Raw genomic sequence first — 19,277 nt, 5'->3', positions numbered from 1 at the left:
TATCCACACCTCCCTCATGATTTTGTAAACCTCTATAAAAGGTCCTCCGATGACCAGAGCCAGGCAATTCCCAACAGCGGCAGCACCCCGCTCGCTCGCGGTCCAGCCAAGGTGACTGGACAGTGATTCGAGAGCAGGAACGTGGCTGATTTTTAAACACGCCTTGGCTGCACCGGGGTCAGACGCAACCTCTCTTCCCACCACCCCGAGGGGGGGGGGGGGTATCAGTGAGCTTGGAACAGAGCCAGAGCTATTCCCACAGCACAGAATCTCACCAGGCAGTCCACACAAAGCCAACCCGGATTTATTTTCTCAAACGATCAAGGCAAATGGCCGTCAATGATCGCACAATCCTCCTCGCTCTCCTGGCTTACAGCGTGCTCACGGGACCATCCCAACTCCCCTGCCACCCGCCCGGAAAACGGAGATTTTAACAAAGTCTGGGACGCTGAGGTCCACCGGAATGTTGCTTGGATGGGGCGTGGCCCAACCGGACCTGGGGTTGAGGAGGGGAGAACGTCCCCCTGAGGAGGCTGACCTCTGGCCTGGCGTGGGCAGAACCAAGCCACGCTCACACGCTCTGGGGTCCGATGAGTTTGTGCTTCTGTCGCAGGAGGGCCTGGTATTCTGCCTTGGCGCTGACGAGGCGACTCTGCAGGGTCGCCACCTCAGCCACGAGCTCCATCACTGGAGAAAGATGGGGAAAAAGAGACGGAGAGAGGGACAACCATCAAACGGGGAGCAAGTAACACATGGGTCACAGACGGCAGCAGCGAGTATTGGGGAAAAAAAAAACAAAACTGGAAAGACTCAGCAGGTCCGGCAGCAACTGTGGAGAGAAAGCAGAGTACCCTTTCGTGTCCACCGACCCTCTTCAGAGCTGGACTTGACTCTGCTTTCCCTCCGCAGTCACTGCCAGACCTGTGGATCTCCACTGGGGATTCCCGCCTTCCTTTCTAATTGCCAACATCCTCGGTTCTGTGTGTTTGAGCAGTAAGGGATGGCACGGTTGGGTCAGAGGTCGGCACCGCCGACTCACGGTGCCAGGAACCCGGGTTCGATCCCACCCTCGGGTGTTTGCACATTCGCCCCCTGCCCAGTGTCTGCCATGGGTTTCCTCCAACAATCCAAACGACGTGCAGGTTAGGGTGGATTGGCCATGCTAAATTGTCCCCGTAGTGTCCAGGGATGTGCAGGTTAGGGTGGGTTGGCTGTGCTAAATTGTCCCCGTAGTGTCCAGGGATGTGCGGGCTAGGGTGGATTGGCTGTGCTAAATTGTCCCGTAGTCTCCAGGGATGTGCAGGTTAGGGTGGATTGGCCGTGCTAAACTGTCCCCGTAGTGCCCAGGGATGTGCGGGTTAGGGTGGATTGGCCGTGCTAAATTGTCCCCGAAGTGCCCAGGGATGTGCAGGTTAGGGTGGATTGGCCGTGCTAAATTGTCCCCGTAGTGCCCAGGGATGTGCAGGTTAGGGTGGATTGGCCGTGCTAAACTGTCCCCGTAGTGCCCTGGGATGTGCGGGTGAGGGTGGATTGGCCGTGCTAAATTGTCCCCGTAGTGCCCAGGGATGTGCAGGTTAGGGTGGATTGGCCGTGCTAAACTGTCCCCGTAGTGCCCAGGGATGCGCGGGTTAGGGTGGATTGGCCGTGCTAAATTGTCCCCGTAGTGCCCAGGGATGTGCAGGTTAGGGTGGATTGGCCGTGCTAAATTGTCCCCGTAGTGCCCAGGGATGTGCAGGTTAGGGTGGATTGGCCGTGCTAAATTGTCCCCGTAGTGCCCGGGGATGTGCGGGTTAGGGTGGATTGGCCGTGCTAAATTGTCCCCGTAGTGCCCAGGGATGTGCAGGTTAGGGTGGATTGGCCGTGCTAAATTGTCCCCGTAGTGCCCAGGGATGTGCAGGTTAGGGTGGATTGGCCGTGCTAAATTGTCCCCGTAGTGCCCAGGTATGTGCAGGTTAGGGTGGATTGGCCGTTCTAAATTGTCCTGTAGTGCCCAGGGATGTGCAGGTTAGGGTGGATTGGCCGTGCTAAATTATCCAGTAGTGCCCAGGGATGTGCAGGTTAGGGTGGATTGGCCGTGCTAAATTATCCTGTAGTGCCCAGGGATGTGCAGGTTAGGGTAGATTGGCCGTGCCAAATTGTCCCAGAGTGCCCAGGGATGTGCAGGTTAGGGTGGATTGGCCGTGCTAAATTGTCCCGTAGTGCCCAGGGATGTGCAGGTTAGGGTGGATTGGCCGTGCTAAATTGTCCCCGTAGTGCCCAGGGATGTTTAGGTTAGGGTGGATTGGCCGTGCTAAATTGTCACCGTAGTGCCCAGGGATGTGCAGGTTAGGGTGGATTGGCCGTGCTAAATTGTCCCCGTAGTGCCCGGGGATGTGCGGGTTAGGGTGGATTGGCCGTGCTAAATTGTCCCCGTAGTGCCCAGGGATGTGCGGGTTAGGGTGGATTGGCCGTGCTAAATTGTACCCGTAGTGCCCAGGGATGTGCAGGTTAGGGTGGATTGGCCGTGCTAAATTGTCACCGTAGTGCCCAGGGATGTGCAGGTTAGGGTGGATTGGCCGTGCTAAATTGTCCCCGTAGTGCCCAGGGATGTGCAGGTTAGGGTGGATTGGCCGTGCTAAATTGTCCACGTAGTGCCCAGGGATGTGCAGGTGAGGGTGGATTGGCCGTGCTAAATTGTCCCGTAGTGCCCAGGGATGTGCAGGTTAGGGTGGATTGGCCGTGCTAAATTGTCCCATAGTGCCCAGGGATGTGCAGGTTAGGGTGGATTGGCCATGCTAAATTGTCCCATAGTGCCCAGGGATGTGCAGGTTAGGGTGGATTGGCCTTGCTAAATTGTCCCCGTAGTTCCCAGGGATGTGCAGGTTAGGGTGGATTGGCCGTGCTAAATTGTCCCCGTAGTACCCAGGGATGTGCAGGTTAGGGTGGATTGGCCATGCTAAATATACCCCGTAGTGCCCAGGGATGTGCAGGTTAGGGTGGATTGGCCGTGCTAAATTGTCCCCGTAGTGCCTAGGGATGTGCAGGTTATGGTGGATTGACCGTGCTAAATTGTCCCCGTAGTGCCCAGGGATGTGCAGGTTAGGGTGGATTGGCCGTGCTAAATTGTCCCGTAGTGCCCAGGGATGTGCAGGTTAGGGTGGATTGGCCTTGCTAAATTGTCCCCGTAGTGCCCAGGGATGTGCAGGTTAGGGTGGATTGGCCGTGCTAAATTGTCCACGTAGTGCCCAGGGATGTGCAGGTTAGGGTGGATTGGCCGTGCTAAATTGTCCCGTAGTGCCCAGGGATGTGCAGGTTAGGGTGGATTGGCCGTGCTAAATTTTCCCCGTAGTGCCCAGGGATGTGCAGGTTAGGGTGGATTGGCCGTGCTAAATTGTACCCGTAGTGCCCAGGGATGTGCAGGTTAGGGTGGATTGGCCGTGCTAAATTGTCCCGTAGTGCCCACGGATGTGCAGGTTAGGGTGGATTGGCCGTGCTAAATTGTCCCCGTAGTGCCCAGGGATGTGAGGTTAGGGTGGATTGGCCGTGCTAAATTGTCCCCGTAGTGCCCAGGGATGTGCAGGCTAGGGTGGATTGGCCGTGCTAAATTGTCCCCGTAGTGCCCAGCAATGTGCAGGTTAGGGTGGATTGGCCGTTCTAAATTGTCCCGTAGTGCCCAGGGATGTGCAGGTTAGGGTATATTGGCCGTGCTAAATTGTCCCGTAGTGCCCAGGGATGTGCAGGTTAGGGTGGATTGGCCGTGCTAAATTGTCCCCGTAGTGCCCAGGGATGTGCAGGTTAGGGTGGATTGGCCATGCTAAATTGTCCCCGTAAGTGCTTTATGCATTAGTCAGAGGGAAATATGGAGGGAGGGAAATCGGGCTGGGTGCGTTGCTCTTCGGAGGGTCGGTGTGGACTTGTTGGGCCGAAGGGCCTGGTTCCACGCTGTATGGAAGCGAAGCTAATCTAATCTAAAGTGCACTGTGTGGGCCACCGAGAAATAATACGCCTGAAAAACGTGCACATTCCAGCGAGGCAGAAAGAGGACATTTGAGACCAGGTTAAGCCCAGAAAAGACAGCAAAGAAAACCCATCAGAAGCAAACAGGAGACAAGTGAGCATGGTGCAGATACAGTAGAGGGAGCTAATTACAACTTGAATTTTCCCGCTCGCTCATGTCAGCCTCTCAACCACGTCTCCCCTCACCCAGCCTCATCATCCCGCACCCTCCCCCTTTCCCAGCTCCTGACGGATCGGGGGGGCGTTGGGATCCGTACCTTCTCTGAAAGCTGCCTGAGCGTCTCGTAAACTCCGAGGCACGAGGACCCCAAACCAGCGGAGAGGGTCCTGGCTGGGCTGGCGTCCACCTGCGCGCACCGCCGGCCTCTCCTCCGACGCCTGCGAATCACTGGCCGGCTCACCTTCCGATTTCAGCTGCTGCCCCTCCTGGGCTCCCCACCTGGCCTTTCTTCTCCGCACTGTACGGGGACAAACGGGACCAAATGGTCAAGTTGGCGCCAGTCAGTTGCACAGCAAAGCCACGCTGCACCAAACCTGGCACTGCTTGGCATGGGGGTCAGGTGAACCCCTTGTCTCAATGCTCGCTCCACCACACGAAGCTGTCGCATATCACAATGCTGCCAGTTTCACGCACAATCCCAGTCCTCGCGTGCAAGTATGGGTTCAACAGCAGGGCATCACATATTGTCCTCTCAACGGGATACACTGCATAGCAATGGTGGCACGGTGGCTCAGTGGTTAGCACCGCTGCCTCACAGTGCCAGGGGACCCGGTTTCGGTTCCAGCCTCAGGGCGACTGACTATGTGGAGTTTGCACGTCCTCCCCACGTCTGCGTGGGTTTCCTCCGGGTGCTCCGGTTTCCTCCCACACTCCAAAGATGTGCAAGTTGGGGTGGATTGCCTGTGCTAAGTTGCCCAGCGTTCAGGGATGTGTAGGTTGGGTGCATTGGTCATGGGTTAAACGTAGGGGAATGGGTTACTCTTCGGAGGGTCGGTGTAGACCTGTTGGGCCGAAGGGCCTGTTTCTGCACTGTCAGGATTCTACGGATAACCTCGGTTTGAACCCTGGTTAATGCTTCTCCCTCATCAGCAGACACACAGTCCGTAAAACTGTACGGCTGACAGGATTCCAGGGGCTCAAGCAGAGATTTATTTCATCTAGAAACGTGGTCTGCTGTCAGGTTGCAGTCTCACTGAGCTGAACACTCACCCTGCCCTTGGGCTCCAACCTCTAGTACCTCCTTCTGATCTTCCTCAACACCTCCTGCACTTGTTAGCTCCCCAGAGTCCACTCTCTCAACTTTGAAGCTGCGATGACCATCTTCGTTCAGACTGCAACAGAAGCGACATTAGCAGAATTATGAATCCCCTGCGGAACTAGGTGCTTCATGCACTTACTGAAAGTCAAACTACCCTTTCCACAGACCCTATCCCACAACACTAACATGGAGGAGACCTCAATCACTGCCCGGTTCCACACGGGATGATGCTGTGGCTGCAAGAGGTGCGTTTATTCTGGTTTCTTTTCGAGAGAGATTGGGGGACAGGTGCAGAGCCGTCTATGAGAAGACCTTGTGAAGCCTTGGGGAAATTTTTTTTTAAAAAGTTGGAACAATAGAAGCAAGCTGAACGGGCGTGATAGGGCTCCCACCTACAGATCTAGGATTTTTAGTCCAGCTTTCAGCAGTTGTTGTTGGGGGGTATGAGAAGTTGTCATATCTCCCTTTGCAACAGTTGAAAGCTGGAGTTCTCTCTCACACACACACTTTTCCTTTGATGTTCTTTCCTCCGGGATTGGAGAACTGCATGTCAGATAATCGGATTTCTGAATTTGCCCAATGTTAATTAGAAATAGTTACTATTTACAATTGAGTTTTCCGTCAGAGTTAGGTTATTCCAATACCTTCTTCCTTTTCTTCAGAAAAGATTTACAAGGATGTTGCCAGGGTGGGAGGATTTGAGCTACAGGGAGAGGCTGAACAGTCTGGGGCTGTTTTCCCTGGAGCGTCGGAGGCTGAGGGGTGACCTTATAGAGGTTTACAAAACTATGAGGGGCATGGATAGGGTAAATAGGCAAAGTCTTTTCTCTGGGGTTGGGGGAGCCCAGAACTAGAGGGCATAGGTTTAGGGTGAGAGGGAAAAGATATAAAAGAGACATAAGGGGCAACGTTTTCCACACAGAGGGTGGTAGGTGTATGGAATGAGCCGCCAGAGGAACATTTAAGAGGCATTTGGATGGGTATATGAATAGGAAGGGTTTGGAGGGATATGGGCCAAGTGCTGGCAGGTGGGACTAGATTGGGTTGGGATATCTGGGTCGGCATGGATGGGTTGTTTCCGCGCTGTACGTCTCTTGTATTTTAATTATAGTGGATGAATAACATGTGCTTTGTTTTAAATCTGGTAGCTTTACCAATCCAATTACACCTGGAATGCTACACCATACATGTACTTTTAAAAGAAGGAACGTTAGGGTCTAGACTATCTTCTGAATAGGTTGAGGGGGTTTGGTCTTGTCCAAAACGCACAATACTCAATGAAGAGGGTGTCACTCACCACCCATCACAAAAGTACTAACGTCAAGGGGGACTTCAATTACTGTCTACAACACTCACAATGAGGGGACCCTCACTCACTGCCCCTTCCCACCCAACACTCACAGTGAGGGGACCCTCACTCACTGCCCCCTCCCACCCAACACTCACAGTGAGGGGACCGTCACTCACTGCCCCTTCCCACCCAACACTCACAGTGAGGGGACCGTCACTCACTGCCCCCTCCCACCCAACACTCACAGTGAGGGGACCGTCACTCACTGCCCCCTCCCACCCAACACTCACAGTGAGGGGACCCTCACTCACTGCCCCCTCCCACCCAACACTCACAGTGAGGGGACCGTCACTCACTGCCCCCTCCCACCCAACACTCACAGTGAGGGGACCCTCACTCACTGCCCCCTCCCACCCAACACTCACAGTGAGGGGACCCTCACTCACTGCCCCCTCCCACCCAACACTCACAGTGAGGGGACCCTCACTCACTGCCCCCTCCCACCCAACACTCACAGTGAGGGGACCCTCACTCACTGCCCCACCGACACTCACATTAGATATGGAGATATTAAGGGAGCCCAGTCTGAGCTCTAGGACCTTGGTAGTTCCCAAAGGTGCACGACCTGAGAGGGTGCAGCACGATTGCAGTGTGTACCTGGTTCATCGATAGTGGGGTTTGCATAGCCCTGTCCGTTATATCCTTCATCCACAGAATACCACGGAAGAACTGTTTGCCCGCTTCACCGGGATGGCACATCAGTCTTGGGTATCGTTAGAGCTGCAGTGGATCAGGGCTGATCCCCGACTTGATGGCATTGGCACAGTGGGGGTATGTGGAGCCTTCAGGTTACAGACTGTTCAGTACAATTCAGCGGTGACTGAGCTCAGGGCCCACAGCGCCACACCAACGGCTGTGTTCAGAATCGACCTCAGCAAGCAGGGTGGTAGAGGCAAGACACAGGTTTGTGGATGTGGCACTGAGATCCTCTCACTCTGAGTGTTGGTGGGGTGGTGGGGGAGTGGGGCAGAGAGTGAGTGAGGGTCCCCTCACTGAGAGTGTTGGGGGGAAATGGGGTAGTTTCAGTTATAATCATTACTCATTTCACAGAATGCCTGTACTGTCCACCAATGTACAGGCTCGGTGGATTGGCTGTGCTAAATTGTCCCGTAGTGCCCAAGGATGTGCAGGTTAGAAGGATTAGCACGGGAAGAGAAGGGGCACAGTTATACCATAGGGGCATGGGTCTGGGTGGTATTCTCTTTGGAATTAGAATTAGAATCCCTCCAGTGTGGAAATAGACCCTTCAACCCTACAAGTCCACACTGACCCTTTGAAGAGTAACCCACCAAGACCCAGTCCCCTACCCTATACCTGCCCCTAACTAGTGCACCTAACCTGCACATCCCTGGGCACTACGGGGACAATTTAGCACGGCCAATCCACCCTAACCTGCACATCCCTGGGCACTACGGGGACAATTTAGCACGGCCAATCCACCCTAACCTGCACATCCCTGGGCACTACGGGGACAATTTAGCATGGCCAATCCACCCTAACCTACACATCCCTGGGCACTACGGGGACAATTTAGCACGGCCAATCCACCCTAACCTGCACATCCCTGGGCACTACAGGACAATTTAGCACGGCCAACCCACCCTAACCTGCACATCCCTGGGCACTACGGGGACAATTTAGCACGGCCAATCCACCCTAACCTGCACATCCCTGGGCACTACGGGACAATTTAGCACGGCCAATCCACCCTAACCTGCACATCCCTGGGCACTACAGGGACAATTTAGCACGGCCAATCCACCCTAACCTGCACATCCCTGGGCACTACAGGGACAATTTAGCACGGCCAATCCACCCAAACCTGCACATCCCTGGGCACTATGGGGACAATTTAGCACGGCCAATCCACCCTAACCTGCACATCCCTGGGCACTACGGGGACAATTTAGCACGGCCAATCCACCCAAACCTGCACATCCCTGGGCACTATGGGGACAATTTAGCACGGCCAATCCACCCTAACCTGCACATGCCTGGGCACTACGGGACAATTTAGCACGGCCAATCCACCCTAACCTGCACATCCCTGGGCACTACGGGGACAATTTAGCACGGCCAATCCACCCTAACCTGCACATCCCTGGGCACTACAGGGACAATTTAGCACGGCCAATCCACCCTAACCTGCACATCCCTGGGCACTACGGGACAATTTAGCACGGCCAATCCACCCTAACCTGCACATCCCTGGGCACTATGGGGACAATTTAGCACGGCCAATCCACCCTAACCTGCACATCCCTGGGCACTACAGGGACAATTTAGCACGGCCATTCCACCCTAACCTGCACATCCCTGGGCACTACAGGGACAATTTAGCACGGCCAATCCACCCTAACCTGCACATCCCTGGGCACTACGGGACAATTTAGCACGGCCAATCCACCCTAACCTGCACATCCCTGGGCACTACGGGGACAATTTAGCACGGCCATTCCACCCTAACCTGCACATCCCTGGGCACTACGGGACAATTTAGCACGGCCAATCCACCCTAACCTGCACATCCCTGGGCACTACGGGGACAATTTAGCACGGCTAATCCACCCTAACCTGCATATCCCTGGACACTACGGGGACAATTTAGCACGGCCAATCCACCCCAACCTGCACACCATTGAATCTTTGAAGGGTCGGTGTGGACCCGACGGGCCAAACGGCCTGCCTCCACACTGTTGGGATTCTATACTATGATAAACTGGAGGAAAACAGAAGACCCTGACAGGGTCCTAAGGATAGAAGCGAATCCAAAGTTAGTGGGGAGCACAGGACATGGAGGATGCAAGGCTTAAAAATCAAGGTGTTTCTGGAACAGGACCTGATGCTGGTCAGATGGGAGACAGGTGAATGAAACGTGGTACAGGACAGGATACGGGCTGCAGATATGACAGCATCCCCAACGGGGAACCCCAATCCATTAGCAAGGGCTGCATCCCAGCAGACTGTCAGCAAACTCCGGGTGGGCAATCGGAAACTTCGTATGGATAGGGCTGGCCTTTGCCGGTTTGTCACGTCGCACCCTGCTTTCGAAAATCCCCGCTCCGAAGGAAGGGTCAACTTCACAAGCGTCCGCACCTACCTCACGTCGACGCGGGCCAAAGGCACCATCTGTGGTCCGTACTGCAGCGACGTAACCCATTTGTTTCCCATGGAGTAGCGAGCTTTGGACAGCGAGAACCAGCCCTAGGGAAGAGGGACTTTGGGTTAGAACCGGAGCGCGAGTGGAGCAGACCCCTCCATCAGTCAGACCGCTCCCACAATGCCAGCAGGGGGAGGGGGAAGCCGAAAGCATACACTCCCAGACGGCTGAAGGCAGGTCAGAGTGTGGTGCAAAGCCACATCGAGCGGCTTACGCTAAAGACGTGCGGACTTCACAGCAGGTACCAGAACCATATTTGGTGCGTCTTACGGGAAGCATGCGGTCTCCTCCAGTGAAGACTGAAGGTACCCAAGCGGAGCTTGGTAACCACAGTACACAGTCAAGATTAGAGAGGTGCTGGAAAAGCACAGCAGCATCGGAGGAGCAGGAGAATCGACGTTTCGGGCAGGAGCCCTTCATCAGCTCATCGACCTGCCCGAAACGTTGATCCTCCGAAGCTGCTGTGCTTTTCCAGCACCGCTCTAATCTGGACTCTGATCTCCAGCATCTGCAGTCCCCGCTTTCGCCTAGTCGACCTTATGCACAGAACACGGCAAAGTCAATGGGATTGTCCCTGGGACAGGGTGTTAGTTAAAGTTAAAGCTGTAGACACGAGGACAAAGTGAATAACGAAGTGATAGCTAAGTTCCATACCCATAGGGTGCTCCTCAACCGGGACCTTGGGTTCATGTGACACTACAGGTGACCACCATTGCACTGTACACCCACACACACTCCTATAGACACACACTCCCACACATGCACCCTCTCACAGACTTACACGACTTTACTTACACACACACACACACACACACACACACACACACACACACGTGATGTGGGGTGAATTTGTACTTTGCTCAAAAACTGCATGAATCCAAAGAAGACTCTTAACTCACTTTTTAGATTAGAACTGATCTAAACATGACACAGACAGGGAACACAGGGGGCTAACACCTTCAATATCTCAACATCTTACCAACTGCTACATTAACCTGAGAATGTAACTTTTAAAAAAGGTTTTGTGATTTATATATTAGATTACTTACAGTGTGTGGAAAAAGGCCCTTCGGCCCAACAAGTCCACACCGAAGCGTAACCCACCCAGACCCATTTACCCCTTACCTGACACTACAGGCAATTTAGCATGGCCAATTCACCCTGACCTGCACATCTTTGGATTGTGGGAGGAAACCGGAGCACCCGGAGGAAACCCACGCAGACCCGGGGAGAACGTGCAAACTCCACACAGAGTCGCCTAAGGCGGGGATTGAACCCGGGTCTCTGGCGCTGTGAGGCAGCAGTGCTAACCACTGTGCCGCCCACAAAGAAAGAAGTGAAACTAACATGGTCATTCTAACAGATGAGAGACTTAACAAACAATCAAGGTCTTTTTCAATGTATAATTTCAGTCACATCACACGGTAAACTTTTGCTATAAATTCTGTGTTACGATCGAGCTCTCCACAATCACCTGATGAAGGAGCGACGCTCCGAAAGCCAGTGCTTCCAATTAAACCTGTTGGACTATAACCTGGTGTTGGGTGATTTGTAACTAGTAACAAACAAGGTATTCACACTGTCAAGGTTAGTCACCAGGAGCAGTCCGAAAGACCGTGGGAACAAAGATGATACGGGACACATGGGATGTTGAGAAGTGGGAATTATAATTTATTTTTAAATTCCCTTGCAGGGAGTGGACAGCGCAGACAGGGCCAGAATTTACCACCCATCGAGAAGGTGCCTTCCTGGATCACTACAATCCCCGTACCGTCGACAAAACTACAATGACGTCAGAGAGGGAGCTCCAAGACTTTGACTTGGTGATGGTGAGGGAACGGTAATTGATTTCCAAGTCAGGATGGCTTTGAGGGGAAGTTGCAGTGCTCCCGTATACCCTGCTGCCCATGTCCCCTTCAAGGTGGTTGTGGGTTTGGAAGGTATTGTCTCAGGAGCCTTGGGGAATCCCTGCAGTGAATCACATAGATGGTACACACTGCTGCTACTGAGCGTTGGTGGTGGAGGGAGTAGATGTGTTGTCGATTCCAGCGAGCTGCTTTGTTGATGGCGACAGGTTTGTGGAGCGTTGTTGGAGCTGCACCCAGTCACACAAGTGAGGAATACTCAGTCACCTTCCTGGCTTGTAGCTGGTGGACAGGCTTTGGGGAGTAAGGGGGTGAGTCACTTGGTGCAGGGGTCCCAACCTCTGTAGCCAATGTATTTGCACAGCCAGTCCACTTCAGTTTCTGGTCAACAGTAATCTCCAGGACGTTTACAGCATGCTCTAATCTCTATGAAGGTGTTCTGTAACCCATTGGAACAAACTTTAACCTGCACAGCGTTTACCAGAGTCACAAAGGTCTGCAGCACAGAAAAAGGCCCTTTGGCCCATCCAGCCTGTGCTGGTCAAAAGCAACCACCTCACTATTCTAATCCTACTTCCCAGCATTTGGCCAAAGTCCCATATTGCCTTGGCATTGCAAGGGCACATCTAAATATTTCGGCAACGTTATGGCGGTTTCTGCCCGAGTGAAGTCTCCCCCTCTCCACAAGTGCATCTAGAATAAACCCCGTTTTCCCATCAAGTTGTCCCGATAACACCCCAGATCCATCTGTCTCAACAGCTCAGAAAGCAGGCAAGACTCTCATACATTCCTCACAGCCTCACACAAACAGCACAGGAGACTTTATACCTGCGAAAACTCTCTAACCTGTGAGCCATTTGCTCTCATTCAATTTCCTAGTACCTCTTACTAAATGATAACGCACAGCCTGCATTTATACATCGCCATTCGTGATCAGCAGACATCACTTTTGAAGCCAGATTACAATACAGTGAGCGTGACCACTGGCGCGAGCAAGGAAAGTTCCACGAATAAAAATTGACACAGACACTGGTCAATAGTACTTCCTTCCTGATGTTGAATGATGGCATCCAGAACTTAAACCACAACCAATTACAGAGTACCAGGCTGAAAGGAGGACAACGCAAAAAAGACTGACGTTTCGAGCAAAGTCCCTCAATTCTATGCACCTGTCCGATCTGTACACAGAACAAATCTGCAGAGATACATTGCTCGTGGTATACAAACTGATGATACAGCACACTTGGAGAGTTGGAAAAGGTCCAACAAGATAGCGCAGATCAACTAAAATTGAGAAATCTAGAAAATGCTTTGAGCTTCAACACTAGAAAGTTAAAACAATGAATCTAGTTTCACAACCTTTGAAATAGGGGTCGTCAAAGGAGGGGTCCTTTTGTGCAGCTTTGTTGCATTAAGGGTGCAGCCGGAGTTTGGTAGGGAGTGGTCAGCCTCCTCTTCTCTCTGACAGGAGAAAGCCAGGACTGCAGATGCTGGAGATCACAGTCGAAAAGTGTGGCGCTGGAAAAGCACAGCATCCGAGTCGGCGTTCCAAGCGTGAGCTCTTTTGTCAGGAAACTGGCGAACACTTCTACTATTTAAACTGAACAAAAAAAAGGTCTCGGGGATATTGGAGAGGGGCACCTCGGTAACCCTAACCTAAGGAGGTCGGAGAGAAAGCGAATCCGGTGAGCAGCAGCTAGGCAGGGCAGTGCTCCTGAGACAGCATCCTGAAAACTTGCTGATGCTGTAAATCGCAAACAGGAATTCTGAGGAATGGTCACTGGACCCGAAACGTTAACGCAGACTCCTCTCCACGGGTGCTGCCAGACCTGCTGAGCTTTTCCAGCGACCGCAGGATTGAAAGTGACAAGTGGAGGCTGTTGATCGGGAGACTGCAGACGGATTACACGAACCGTTTATTACTTGTGGCTTACGGTTTGCAAGGGATGTATCATGGACTGACAAGTCAGAGGAAGCAGGACCCTGAAAGTAATTGATATTGGTTGATTTTTTTAAACAAAAGTGTCATAAAGGTTTAATCCAAAGCAATAACTCAAAGTAGGAGCATTCAAAGCCGTGGTTTGCGAATTTTGCTCTCCTTGGGAAACTGGGTCCGGAGCAAGCATGCATACAGGAAACACCTTCAACAGCAACCCCTGGAAGCTCCTATAGCAGCAGCTTGGTGCAGTCCGGAGCATCCGCAAGGGATCAACCCACTCCCAGTTGAATGTTGTGATACAGTAGTTACAGACCGGAACCATTCCGTTCAATACTCTCCACACCAGACTGCTCTCTCTCTCTCTCTCTCTCGCTCTGTGGTTTTTAAACACCTAACCTGTCAGAAAATGCACAACCGACACAAAAGTTTCCAACTATCGGCTAATTGGGGAAATGCATTATTGCCTTGTTTTTGCTATTAGGTAAAAGTGAGGACTGCGGATGCTGGAGATTAGAGTCGAGGGTGTGGTGCTGGAAAAGCACAGCAGGGTCAGACAGCATCCAAGGAGCAGGAGAATCGACGTTTCGGGCATAAAAGCCCTTCATTCCTGATTTTCCTGCTCCTCGGATGCTGTCTGACCCTGCTGTGCTTTTCCAGCACCACACCCTCGACTTCTTTTTTCTATTAACTACCCTGGTGTATAAAATCCAGAATTTATTTTGCCTTCTGACTTCCCCTTCGTTACTTTTAACACAGACTTGTTGCCCATCGCCAATTCGAGTGGATAATAAGCTGTTTCAGAAGGCAGATTAGAGTCAACCATGTTACCGTAGGCTCAGAATAACCACATAGGCCAGGCCGAGTGCTGGCTGACAGATTCCCTTCCCTGACAGGCATCAGTAAACCAAATGGAGTTTTACAACAATGACAAATTTTATGATTTCCCGCGACTGAGTTTTAGTTTTGAATTCCAGATTTATTATTTGAATTCAAAGTTAGCTGTGTTTGAACTCATGCGCTCAGGGAACTAGCCAAGGCCTTAGGATGAGCTCCACTTCCATTGCCCCATTAACTCTCCATTCAAAGTGCTCACCTGCCTCCAAATATAACTCCTGGCCGGGTTCATTACCCAGTACCAAATCCAACGTGACCTCATCCCTTGTCTACCTACTGTGTCAGGAAACCCTCCTGCACACACTGGACAAAATCTGACCCATCTAAAAGTACAAACTATCGTATTCCCAGCCAATATTTGGAGAGTTGAAGTCCTCCATAATAACTACCCGGTCACTCTCGCTCCTATCAAGAACCATCTTTGCTATCCTTTCCTCTAAATCTCTGGAACTATTCGGAGACCTATTGAAAACTCCTAACAGTGTAACCTCTCCTTTCCTGTTTCTAATCTCAGCCCATACTACCTCAGTAGACGAGTCCTCAAACACCCTTTCTGCAGAATAGAAAAACCCTCTTACAGACAGTTTAGTTTAATTTTAGTCATCCCCTTTATTTACCAATAGCATCACTATTACACTGATACGACTCGACTCTAATCTCCAGCACGCGCAGTCGTAATACTGATACCTATAAGCTGAACTAACTGGGTTCTAATAACCCAGGAGAGTAGGATATCAGCTCTTCAAGAGCCCTTACAGGCTACTCTGTTGCACTGTCACAAACCAGTTTCCTTTATATACGAAGTTTACATAAACATTGCAAGTTCTTAACTAGACAGACAACAGTGAAGAGCTGAAAACGTGTTCAGGAATGAAGAAGGGCTCAGGCCCGAAACGTCGATTCTCCTGTTCCCTGGATGCTGCCTGACCTGCTGCGCTTTTCCAGCAACACATTTTTAAGCCCTGATCGCCAGCATCTGCAGCCCTCACTTTCTCCTAAGATTAGGGCCAGTCGAGGGTAGTTGCGGGAAGCCAGAGGAGATGAGAGATAAAAGGTTAAATGAACATTTTTCATCAGTTTTCACACTGAGAAAAGTGGAAAGCCAGATCTTGTTGAGCGAAAGGATGGGCTAGAGGGGACGAATGGCCTGCAAGCTCAGTGTCTGCGTTTGTTTTTGTGGGATGTGGGAAAAATAGTGTTACTTCTGCAATTCCATTTACTTATACAAAGTAAATGAACTCACACCCAGTGTGTAATTCTTTTAGCCAAGAGCTGAGTCAATAAGAATGGAAACTATGTGGAGGAAATACATAATTGTTTTTGTATTAGCTAAAATTGTAAGCCAGAATGAAACGTGACTGCAAAACAATGGTAGATATTACAGACGAATAGATAAGAATGCTGAGAGGGGAGGAAGTTAAGCTAGATACGCCTGTGCAAACAGTAGGTATAAATATCTGTTTCCCACTTTTACAGGAACAAGCCCCAATTAAAAGGGTCATAAGGATCAGGGGAAGGTACAGATGGAGGGAGTAGATAATGGTGAAGAAAGGATATGCCTCACAATGACCTACAGCGGGATGAGGTCAAACGGCCTTGTGAGGCCAAAAAAAAGCATTTTGTCACAGACAAGGCCGGATACGGCAAGAGATAAACAGGAGTAATGGGTGCCGGTCTTAGGGAAGTGGAAGATGTAAACAGGGGAGGAGCAATGAAAAACAAAAGAAACCAAATTATATAAATGTTGTGTATTAATTGAATTTGGGGCGTGTATATCCCTTGCCTTATAGACACTGGACATCACACCCTCTTGCAAGAGTAAAATAGAGGACACTACTGATTCAGATTTTGTCTCGGACTGCAATTATTGAAGTGTCTGAGCTTCGTTTCTCACAGTTTTTGTTCTTTTTTTTTCCTGCCGTAAACGACACCTGGGTCTGGAAATTCATCCCCGGTTTGTGTGTGTGTGTTTTTTTTTTGTTTTACAAATTACTTCTCTCTCCAGGAGGGGACGCGACAAGGACAGGATCCAGGAAAACCCTTAAGGCTTTGTCCGGATACACCAGGAGTAAAATAAACGACCAGAGTTAGATTGGGGCCAGTCGAGGACAGTAGTGGGGAGTCAGAGGAGATTGGGGGGGGGGGGGAGAGGGCTAAATGAACATTTTTGGTCAGTATTCACACTGCGGAGGGTGGAAGATCAGACCTTGTTGAGGGATAGGATGGGCTAGAGGGGACGAATGGCCTCAGAGTTCTAGTTTTTGCTTCTTTTTCCTGCCGTGAGGGACACCTGGGTCTGGAAATTCATCCCCGGTTTGTGTGTGTGTGTGTTTTTTTTTGTTTTACAAATTACTTCTCTCTCCAGGAGGGGACGCGACAAGGACAGGATCCAGGAAAACCCTTAAGGCTTTGTCCGGATACACCAGGAGTAAAATAAACGACTAGAGAGTTAGATTGGGGCCAGTCGAGGACAGTAGTGGGGAGTCAGAGGAGATTGGGGGGGGTGGAGGGCTAAATGAACATTTTTGGTCAGTATTCACACTGCGGAGGGTGGACTATCAGACCTTGTTGAGGGATAGGATGGGCTAGAGGGGACGAATGGCCTCAGAGTTCTAGTTTTTGCTCCTTTTTCCTGCTGTAAAGGACACCTGGGTCTGGAAACTCCTCTCTGGCTTGTTTTTATTTACTTACTTATTTATTTTTCTCTCCCTCGACCCCTGACCCCTGACCCCTGACCCCCCTCCAGGGGTTCATTCCAGAACATTCGGCTGAGAGAGGGAAGGGGGAGGGGGAGCCTCCGAGCTTCTCACCTGCTCCATCCGCCTCTCCAGCCGCCCCCGCCGCTCCGCCAGACCCTCCACATCCCGGAGGTAGCGCAGCAGCCGCCGGTCCAGGCTCTCACACAGCGGCCTCAGGGCCGGCTCGGCGTCCATGGCTCGACGGAGGAAGGCCCTCCCCCTCCCCCAGCCCCCGACGGACCAATCGGCGACAGGCAGGCGCCGCTGACCGGCGGAGGCGAGGGCCAATCGGCGACAAGGACGTGCGTAAACCCCGCCCGCTTGCCGCTGACCGGCAGGCGCCACGGCCAATCGTGCAAGGCTATGCTTAAACACCCGCCCACCTGCTGCTGAACGGCAGGCGCCAGGGCCAATCACACAAGGTCACGCTTACACACCCGCCCACCTCCGCAGATCGACAGTCGCTGGGACCAATCGTACCAGGCCGTGCTTAAAGCCCGCCCACTTACCGCTGACCGACAGGCATTCTGACCAATTATATCAGGCCGGCCATCTATCCCCCCCACCTCCCTATTACCGGCAGGCGCGAGGGCCAATCATACAAGGCTTGCTATCTATCAGGCGCACTGCCCACAAACCGGCGTCAGGACCAATCCCATCAGGACGACGTAGGGACCAATCATGACAGACCCTTTGTGACCGTCGTTGACCCTCCTCTGATTGACAGCCTTTGGGCCCAATGGAAATACGGAACACCGTGAATCCGCCGTCTAACTGACGTCCCTGGTAGCCAATCACGATACCTACTCTATAATCCCCGCCCAATGGAACGTGATTGACGGGACGAGTACCCAATCGTAACACAGATCTATTAATTCCCCCGCCTACCACTGATTTACGGGGCACTGGACTGGTCACACTTTGACCCCACCCCATGATTGACACCCAACTGCACCAATAGCGATAGTCCAGCCTCGCTCACCGTCACCCGTTGAGTTTGACGGACAGGCCGGAGAACCACTCGCAACAGACCATTAGAACATGCCGCCCCTCATGTTCGTGATAGACATGCGGCCGCACCATTCGCAGACCGCTCTTCACCTACAACTAACAGACCGTAAGACCAATCAGCGTGGCTGCATTCACTGACCCGCCCCCTACCCCTGACCAATCACAATGTTCGGATCGAACGTGAAGATCCCGCCCCTGGAGAAACGTCGGACTAATCCCGCCCTTTGCCTAGTCCACCAATCCAGTATCACTCCTGTTAGACCGACGGCACTCTGCACCAATCGCCCTCGTGCCTCCGCCCCCTGACCCCGCCCTCTCATGGCTTCAGCGGCTGACGGGAGTTCTGCGTCTGTGTCACGTGGGACCCTCCGTGTAGGCCGCCAATGAGAAGTACCGTCCCCCTGACTGACAACCACCTGGGCCAATAGCACGGACGGTCTCCACGGGGCAGCCCGCCCCACAAGCGCGTTGACCGGCCCCCAACCGCCCACCTCCCGATTGACAGAAGGATTCACCAATAATCCTCAGGCCCCTCCCAGCGTCCGCCAATCCAAGGACTCGGCGGCTCCAGCCCCGACCATTAGCTGCGAAGGGCGTGCGGGGGGGGCCTCTGATTGGTCCCAGAATCAGCCAATGGCGTGGCTTGGTACTGGGTCAGTGTGAAGTTGGTCTTCAGAAGGAAGCATGGTGAGGGGAGGGGAATGAGGGGAGGGGTGGGAGGGAATGAGGGGAGGGGAGGGGAGGGGTGGGAGGGAATGAGGGGAGGGGAGGGGAGGGGTGGGAGGGAATGAGGGGAGGGGAATGAGGGGAGGGGTGGGAGGGAATGAGGGGAGGGAATGAGGGGAGGGAGGGAATGAGGGGAGGGGTGGGAGGGAATGAGGGGAGGGGTGGGAGGGAATGAGGGGAGGGAATGAGGGGAGGGAGGGAATGAGGGGAGGGGAATGAGGGGAGGGGTGGGAGGGAATGAGGGGAGGGGTGGGAGGGAATGAGGGGAGGGGAGGGGTGGGAGGGAATGAGGGGAGGGGTGGGAGGGAATGAGGGGAGGGGAGGGGAGGGGTGGGAGG

The 19,277-nt window shown here is 52.6% G+C and overlaps 1 protein-coding gene across 1 annotated transcript; it reads right to left on the bottom strand.

The window, feature by feature from the left end:
- Positions 1-288: 288 nt before the first annotated feature.
- On the bottom strand, positions 289-17,410 carry vma22 (vacuolar ATPase assembly factor VMA22). The gene is made up of 5 exons (XM_087985215.1): positions 17,275-17,410; positions 9,707-9,810; positions 5,207-5,328; positions 4,254-4,454; positions 289-687 (listed from the first exon to the last, which is right to left on the bottom strand). Exons 1-5 carry the CDS (start codon positions 17,395-17,397, stop codon positions 572-574), a joined length of 666 nt encoding a protein of 221 aa, XP_087841341.1. The 5' UTR covers positions 17,398-17,410; the 3' UTR covers positions 289-571.
- Between the last annotated feature and the right edge of the window lie 1,867 nt (positions 17,411-19,277).

The sequence above is a fragment of the Chiloscyllium plagiosum genome, unplaced genomic scaffold (assembly GCF_037043375.1).
Source record: "Chiloscyllium plagiosum isolate Xiang-an unplaced genomic scaffold, Cpla_swu_hap1 HiC_scaffold_51, whole genome shotgun sequence".
NCBI lineage: Eukaryota > Metazoa > Chordata > Chondrichthyes > Orectolobiformes > Hemiscylliidae > Chiloscyllium > Chiloscyllium plagiosum.
This window is presented reverse-complemented; position numbering and strand designations above follow the sequence as displayed.

Coding starts and splice junctions, on each gene's coding strand:
- vma22 (XM_087985215.1), bottom strand. CDS start 17,397: ATGGACGCCGAGCCGGCCCTGAGGCCGCTGTGTGAGAGCCTGGACCGG. Junction 4,455..5,206: donor GGTTGGAGCCCAAGGGCAGG/GTGAGTGTTCAG, acceptor GTCCCCGTACAG/TGCGGAGAAGAAAGGCCAGG. Junction 688..4,253: donor TCAGGCAGCTTTCAGAGAAG/GTACGGATCCCA, acceptor ATCTTTCTCCAG/TGATGGAGCTCGTGGCTGAG.